At 38.5% G+C, this 8,777-nt stretch overlaps 2 protein-coding genes across 2 annotated transcripts; one reads left to right on the top strand and one right to left on the bottom strand.

Moving 5' to 3' along the window:
- On the bottom strand, positions 1 to 3,282 carry brn (beta-1,3-galactosyltransferase brn). The gene has a single exon (XM_089249444.1). The coding sequence runs from the start codon at positions 2,956 to 2,958 to the stop codon at positions 1,789 to 1,791; it is 1,170 nt and encodes a 389-aa protein (XP_089105570.1). The 5' UTR covers positions 2,959 to 3,282; the 3' UTR covers positions 1 to 1,788.
- A 1,644-nt stretch (positions 3,283 to 4,926) lies between these two features.
- LOC149069470 (uncharacterized) lies at positions 4,927 to 8,491 on the top strand. Its single transcript, XM_089249615.1, has 2 exons — positions 4,927 to 5,673; positions 8,215 to 8,491. Exons 1-2 carry the CDS (start codon positions 5,056 to 5,058, stop codon positions 8,371 to 8,373), a joined length of 777 nt encoding a protein of 258 aa, XP_089105741.1. The 5' UTR covers positions 4,927 to 5,055; the 3' UTR covers positions 8,374 to 8,491.
- The last annotated feature ends 286 nt before the right edge of the window (positions 8,492 to 8,777 follow it).

The following is an 8,777-nucleotide window of genomic DNA, read 5'->3' as shown; positions in this document are numbered from 1 at the left end:
TTATGCTATAGCTGGTGTTTATTATTTCCCTTTCTCTGTACAGGCATAATTCTTGCAGTCTGAAAGCATTTGTATTTCTTAACAGAAAGTCTATATTATTCATTATCAAAGTTAATGACAACTGGTTAAGTAATTATGCATAGGACATGATAGTTTTTTTCCCTTTGTGAATCAGTTGACAGTAGGATCCTGATTATTCAAGCTTTAATTAACCGAGGTACTTCTCAAACATTTATTTTAAAAATTAGAGGCAGTAAAATGACTTGTGAAACACCTTGTGCATTGACGAACTGGTTCACAGAACGCCTATGCGAGTGTTTCAAAATAATTGACCATGGGAAGTATTCAAGACAGTCTTCTGTCATTGATCAATCTTTCGAAATCAAAAGTATGTAATTTTTGAAATGTCGTTAACCCTAAATATATTACAGTATTTCAGGTAACTATAATAATTTGCAAGCATTATCTAACAAGCAAAAATAACTTATAGTTGAACCATTTACAGCTTCAACCACAAAATTCTATAAGGTATGTATTATTCATGTTCAGTCCACATTAGCGTGGATAATCAGGGGTCCTACTGTACTTTAAATTGCTTGAATTTAGACTTGTGTGAAACTGCAAACGATTATAAATACAGTAATTTTGTTTATGTATTTATTATTGTGAACTTCTCATCTTTAGTATCACACTTTTATCGATATTTATGTCGAAATAAAGTTTATTACTCTTAGGATTATTTCATTTTTCATACCCTAAATGAAACATTCCAATTACAACCATAAAAAAACCTAATTCAGTTGTAGGAAAAATGGTATAGTAGTGGCCATAGATCAAGGTGGTCCAGACCAACTCAAATTATCTGATAATCTATATATATATATATATATATATATATATATATATATATATATATATATATATATAATTGATTTTCTGTGTATGTGTGTGTTCTCTATACAAATCTACAATTTTAGATCGATCGTCGCCAAATTTTGCATATATACCAAATGGGACCCGACTTAAACGATAGGCTACTTTAAAATTTCATCAGAGCCGGGCAAATGCCCCAAATGGGCAAAAAACTGTCATGCAACAATGGTTTCTGGGCCTCAACAATCACTTTCGGAACGTTTACTTTGGTTCCCTAGCAATGCGTTTCAGACGTGTATAAGCCTTTACAATAGTTTGTCACTTCTTTAATGCTGCCAGTGTATGTATACACTTTTGGGGCAAGTTTAGGAGAATAAATTGGTTGTAGAAGTATTGGAATACAATGTTTTAACACAAGGAGGAACCTGTGAGCCAGCGCATTATCATGATGGAGCACCCACGACTTGGCCTTCCAAAGATCAGGTTACTTGCATCTCGCAGAATCATGATTGTTATTAATCATGTCAGGTTTTACCAGTAAAAACCCCTGCATTCCGGTACTTTTACAACCAGCTTATTTCCCTGATCTTGCCCCATGTGACTTTTTCCTAGAACAAAGAATTTTCTTAAGGGGCAGTGATGCTCAAGTTCCAAAAAAGTACAGCAACAAAGGCACTGGAGGATGTGGCAAAAGAAGACTTGCAATCCACATTAGCATCTTTGTATGAACAATGGCAAAAATGCATAATTGCACAGGTTAGTTACTTTGAAGGAAACACCAAATAAACAGGTTCTATCTGTATACATTCGTCTGTGATAGAATAAGTTTTGGAAATTTTTGAACATAGCAGTAGGATTTTCATCATATACACAATATTCTTTGTATTTTATAGGTAAGATAGACATGTATCAAAGTTAAGCATGTCCGGAACTCTTTTGTTCTTCCCATATTTTGACAAGTTCTTGAGGATCATGAAAACCGTGAGAGGCTATAACATCGGAGTAAGAGTTTCTGTCATACGGCTTCCTCCAAAAATAGAAATTCTCATTATGTCTAGGTTTAATACTACATTTCTTTGCAATAATTCCTAAAAATACATCATCAAACCTGAACATTTTTGTGTACATACTCATATAATACATGTCTTTAAGAACTGGGAAAGTCATAACATAAGCTCCAGCAGTTACGTAAGGTGGATACATCGAAAATGGATACTCTTTGAGATCCACATACCATTTACTGAATATGTGCCTCATAGGAGAAGAAAAAAATACATATCCAGCTAACAGCCTGTTATCGAATCCACCCACGGCTGAACCATCTTTTATTGGGCCATAATTTGCAGCAAAGTAAACAGGTTTTTGGAAATCTAAATTCTCATTCAGCGGGTTACGGAGGAACTTCAGTAGATTCTTCGTAGAAATGTACATGTCGTCATCGGAAAACATCACAAACTGTGCTCGAGGACAATTTTGGAAAGCCCACTTGAATCCTATCATAGTTTTGATTGTATTGTTGTAATAAGTGTCCACGAAATCAGCCTGGACAATGTCATAGTTTTCATGATATTCGTCGTCGATGGCATCTTGTACTTTGGGGTCTGACGGAGCTGAACCCAGCACAAATATCCTACGTATAACAACATCGGAGAATCTTTTCTCATAACCCCATGATCTACGAATAGCGTCTCTCTGAAGTTTGTTAGGTATTGCGGATTTGATGACGAATAATATGACAACATTTTCGTGTTGCCCGGTCTTCGAACCCTTGCATTTATTTGAGTTCTTAATTCTCAGCATGTAATCAAAGGTGTTTAGAGGTTTTACCGCTGTGTCATCGCTGGACTCAAGTAGAGTCGGTATTTCGTCGATTCTCACGTCGAGCGGATAAGCAAATTCACTGTAATAGTCTTTCTCGAACAAGTGGGTAAACACACCGAAAACGTAAAAAAGCGCTACAAAGCCAAAGAGCGAGCAGAGCAGAAATATTCTAGTCCTGCGCTTGGGGTTCCTTCCTTGGAGCATCAAAAAAATGTTAGCAGCGCGCATAGCTTGCCGTCTTAATACGATACGACATCGGCGCATTCCATCAACACATAATCGTTATTTGATTTAAAAGAAAAAAACTTTCCCATCAATTCGCAGCAGACGCTTTTACGTGCTCTAAATAAATAAATAAACAAACAAAGGTGTTGACGATGATAGTGATTGGTGAAGCATAAATGACCCTATCTCTCGGACATGGAAACAAACTTTTGTAAATTCATTGACCATACCTTCTAAAGAAAAGTCATGACTTGACATACTAAACGTAGAGTGTTGTCAATTGCCACCAAAAATTATGCCAAAAACAAGCAAAAATGTTAATTATAACGTTAGGATTACAAGGTTTGGAAACTACAGAATGAAGACGCGCATGCTTCTGTTGCCTTGGTAACGACTATCGAATAAGGTCCTTATCAAGTTGCCTTGGTAACGACTATTTTATCTCTTGAAAGTATGACATCACTCTTCACTATACATACGAAGGTTTTTAACTACTGGCTGTTGCGAAGATGAATTTTGGGAAGAGATAAAATTCAACTCCCTTTGCGGGGAATCGAACCCACGTCTTTCACTTTCCGTTTGAACGCCCTAGACCAGCGGTTCCCAACCTCCTTCAGTCCGCGTACCCCCAGCTGGCTCGGTTCCTTTCCGCGTACCCCGCATTGAGAAGAAATCATGGCCCCCACAAGGGGTGGGCTGACAAGGCTCCAGCCCTGGGGCCCACGATGATTTTCATCATTTTTTGTTTTTTCTCGCTATAAATTCATCATAAAGGGGCCCGTGAAAGATCCCGGCCTAGGGGCCCTGCTTCAGGATGTGGGGGCCATGGAAGAAATATAAATAGTTTTTACCCTATTTCTCCTCTAAGGTACCCCCAACCCTGAATCCTCCAGAATTCCCGTATCTGTTTCACCCATTACAGATTTCGAAAACTTCAAAAAAAGTTACATGTTGAATTAAATGGTCTATTTTTTCATTATTTAGCTTTTTTATTTTTCAAGTAAGCAAACAAATTAACACAAAGATTGGGAAAAAAATTAATGTGATGTTTGGAACTACGTTGAATTACAAAGTTTTGAAAAATTAAGCTCAAAGAGGATCAATGCAAACTTAAATTCGTCCAATTTGCTTCTGTAGTTATTTTTTATGTATGCATATGAAGAAAACGCCCGTTCAACAAGCTCCGTGCTAACCATCGCCAACAAAAACATTATGGCTTTTCTAGAAAGTTCAACGTATTCCTTACCGCAGCAAGCCCAAAAACTGACTAGGTTCACCATTCCGTCATTGAAGACGATCTTCAGTGGGGTATCTGAAGCGAATTCTAACAACTTTCAGCAAGTTTCAGCACCTTCCCCCGAATGTTTTCTTTATCTCGGTGCCTCTGGTTGTGGCGATAACGCTGGCGTCGCACTTTGCACAAAGATGATGGATAAGTCAGCTCGGCTTTGCAGGAGCCATAGCGATAATACTGATATCACACATCGCTCGAATTTGGTGGATGAGCCAGAATGGGGTTGTCAAAGAGCGCCAACGCTAAATATATCCGTATTCCCCCATATCTTCTTTTTTTTTTTCAACGGTTAGATGCAAATCGGCTCAAGACAGCGGCTAAAGGCGCGAATCCGCTCGTGGGTACACAAACTTCCTTTGTGTTCCTTTTTTTCCTTTGTGTTCGTTGAAAAAACCGATTCCAGGTAGGTCCAGTGAAAACAGCTCAAGAATTGTTCACAACACCGTACAAATTACTGAACAACCAGTTGCGAATGCTTTCATTGCATGATCCGCGCGCTAGTGTATACGCGCCTTAAGATCTTTATTCAGCTTTGATTAGATGTCACTTGGAGCAGCAAACCAGTTCTTTGTTCAAAGATGGAGATCAATGAGTCCGCTCTTCTTTAGGTACCTTGACAACACAACAGTGTTTATGACGTTTAACACAGAAATTTTGAAAAGTTGTGCACAGCCGTTTCAAAGTCACGCCTTACACTGCCCGTTCCCGTTGTTTGTTTACATATTTTGACAACCGGTGGCAGACATTTTTTTTTTGGATTATGCCCAAATCCATTTTGTACTCGCGGCCATCCTCGATCGAATGGAATTTCGGATGAGTCGCGGAAGATACTTGGTCTTATCATGCAATATGAGCTAGAAATGGAGGCGAAAGACGACGATGACAGCAGCGATCGACAGTCCTCGAGTCTGTCTCTCACAGATTCAGACCCGACGTCTTCCCAAGAAAGTGAAGAGGATTCTCTCGAACTGTCGGAATCCGAATCCATAACTGATGTGACGCCGTTGAATTCGCCTTACTGCGACAGCCCGTTGCCTCGCGTCAGAACAAGTTCAGATTTTCGCCCCGACGCCGCTGCTGCTCAGGGAGGAGGGGATGACGAGGACGGCAACAACATCAACGTGTTGACTCAAGCCATCAAGAAGCTGGAAGTCGAACAGAAAGAGAGAATGATGAAGATGCAACAAGCTTCTTCGGCTGCTGCTGCGGCCTCTGCGAGTATGAACTGCTGCGTCAAGAAGAAAGGTTCTGCCGAGTCGAGACGCAGAGGCGTAGATGCCACCACGGCAGCGTCTGATAGCAGTAGCCACCAGCGTCTGTTGCTGAAACACGTCGTTTCACGTGCGAAGTCTGGCAGTGGCAGCAGCTCATCGCATGACCATCATCATCGCCTTCATCGTCGTTCCACAGTCATCAACAGACACAGGACAACGCTCTTGAATGCTGCTGACATTGGTCATGTAAGCATTCGCATCTCTTTCCCATTCTTCATAATTTAGGAATTGGCTGCATGCATGTTGCATGAAGTTACACATTACGCGCGAAGTTGCGTTATAGCTGTAGATAGATATGTGAGCTGTGCCTCTGTCCATGTATTACAGCCACTGTTTTTCTACTTACTGACTTACAACGCAACTCATCGACAACAGATTGTCGGATTCATTGGCAGATCATCTGGGGACAATTTACTGCTGAATCTTTCCCGGGGGGGGGGGGGGGCTATTACAGGGCTTTTGTTGCATATTTAAAAAATAATTTTCAAGAGAATAAAATTTAATAAAATATGTGTGTGATATATACACATTATACAAGGTATATAGGTAGCAGGATGCATGATATATGTGATTAGCAAACCGTTGATCCTAGCGATGTACTTCAACTTAGAATAAGTATTTTACCTGCGTTCAGTATTTTTTCCGCCCCAAATTTCCTCTGATTTTTGAATTTGAATATCTTAGTGAATATTGCACTTAAAAATGTGGATTTTTTTTGTCTGTATCAAGAGAGACAAGGCAACAACTTTCTAATTATTTTTAAGTACACAGTAATGGTATAACACGCTAGTTTTTTATTAATAACTGTACAACTTCTTGCAACACAAGGCCATCATTTCAACTTTTTCCAAGGGGGGGGGGCAAAGCACATGTACTCAATGTATGTATATATATATATATACCATTTTTAGTGTATTTTCAAAAGCCAGGGGGGTGGAGGCAATGGCCCTTCCTGCCCCCCCCCCCCTAAATGACAGGCCTGTCTTGCAACATGAATGACTCATCTAAGCACTACATGTTATTTGGATACTTTTTCTAGTTGGAAGTATGTCTCTAGGAACAATGGTTGACCAATAAAATGGCGTACATCCTCTGCATTCAGGTATGTGCTTGATGCTGCTGGCTAAGCGCAACCAACATACAGAGACAGGTGCGGAATTACATGAATATATGCAAAGCTTTACAACATGACACTGAACAGTAAAGATTTACAAAAGAACCATAAAAAGAGAAGAGCACTATAGGTTACCCCAGCATTGGTTTACGAAGAATGAATAAAAAAAAATCATGCACAACACGACTGCCAGCAGTGTTGTTTCTATGAAGATGGTTTGCAACACTACTATGCATCGAAAATGAGAAGCTGTACACGAGACACAAGTACATGACACGGTGCCGCAAAGGTTTACGAAGGATCAATGAGAAAAAATAAAAAATGACAAACAGGATGTATGTTTTACAACGAAACACGGTGCATGCATCAAAAAGCTACTGAGATGGGAAAAATACTGTACATAACCCAAGAGTATGATATGGCATTGGTTTATGTAGAATCAATGAAGGAATAAAAGGCAAATCACAGGCTATGCTTTACTACAAACCTTTATGCCTACTTTGATGTTTAATGGACTTTCTACCTGTAACATTCCATCCAGCACCATCAAAAACTTGGTTGATGAATCTGCTGGATGAATTGTGCCAGATAAAGTGCCAAAAGAGGTAAATGTAGATTGACCCCTTTGGCACAATCCAATATTGACGTAAGTATGTCTTTTACTTCAGAACCTTATATGAGGCCTTGGACAGAAATCAGAGCAACTAGACCATCAACCTATTGAACTGTACATTCACCTTGCTAACATTTCTCTGGAGATTTTCCGTAATGTTGCCATTTAAGAGCCGTTTGCCAAAGTTAATGGAGGCTGCAAAGTCTCTAAAACTTTATATCACATCACTTTACTGTGCACACCACAGGACACTTGTCTGGGGTGCCAAATAACTGAAGTTCGATTCCCAGAGCAAAGACTAGTGAAATTTTTCTGTACAAGCTCACGTTGGCATGATCTCCAGAAAAAGTCTCACTTATTAATGTATTGTGGGCTGAGAAAAAATAACTTTCATTGCATTTCTCTGAGGAATTTCTAATGAATTGGTGCATGCCAAAAAAGTATTGTAAGCATGTATATTCAAGACCCTAATGTAATGATGCCAAACTCATTTGGTTTCATGTTTGAGAATTGCTGCCAAATGCCTTCCATATTCGAAGCACCACTGTGTGTCTTATCAAAATGATACACGTGTCAAACCATAGCTTATAAGATTCATACAATGAAATTAAAATTCATAGACAAATTCTACTGAGAATCGGGGGCCCCAGACTCTTTCTCCATAGATGTGTTGGAAAACCTTAGCTTAAGAATTGAAAACGAAATTGAGAAAAAAGAATTCAGAAAAATGATGCAACCAAAAATTCTTGACTTAAATAAATTGAGCATTAGATTTTTTTTCGTGACATAGAAAACTGTTATTTTGACATCCCCCAAAAATGTTTTCTACCTGCCTAACATCATGCAACTTCTATTTGGCAGTCACCTCTTCAGATGGCCACTTTTTTTTTAAAGAATTCCCAGTGACCATATCGGAGGAGTTTCACTGTATTTATTAATTAAACTTACTATTTATTGATATTTAAAATTTTAAACTTGATGGTATGTATTCTATTTGCAGGGAGAGAAGTTGCAATCAAATAGATTGATAAAGTCGTCGCAGAAACAGGTTCGTCAACTGAAATGCCTGTCGCATCCTTCGCCATATACCTATGGTATGCTAGAAGGTCAAGCTTCTTGTAGTCATCAAATGAAGAAGACTGGAGAGGAGGATAAATAAATCATCTAGTCTCTCATAGGGAAACGATGACTCTTTTATTGATAATGTTATTATTCTTTTCTTCTCCTTTTGGTACACAGCTTCAGAATATCATATCAGAAAGTAGTTTGTACATAATACAAAGAATCATGAACAGGGATCAATATCATTAATTCTTATTTATTGCATTTGAATCAGGTGTCAGAAATTGCCACTTTGTACATGTGTACGTCTTTTGTAAAATGGTAATATTAACAATCTGTTTTAGTAAAACCCTATCGATCTGACCATAACTGACTGAAAACTAAATACATAAATGAATAATGAATACTCTTATTACTGTCCAATACTTAATTTCAAAACTGTTAGTCTTATAGAAAACTTCCAGTAACAAGAAGTGTTTAAATTTTTTAGAAAATGTTTAA

The sequence above is a fragment of the Pholcus phalangioides genome, unplaced genomic scaffold (assembly GCF_987345545.1).
Source record: "Pholcus phalangioides strain wild (caught in Gottingen) unplaced genomic scaffold, Ppha-v1.0 ptg000022l_1, whole genome shotgun sequence".
Classification (NCBI taxonomy): Eukaryota; Metazoa; Arthropoda; class Arachnida; order Araneae; family Pholcidae; genus Pholcus; species Pholcus phalangioides.
The sequence above is the reverse complement of the archived record's forward strand: the minus strand, read 5'-3'. Positions and strand labels throughout refer to the sequence as shown.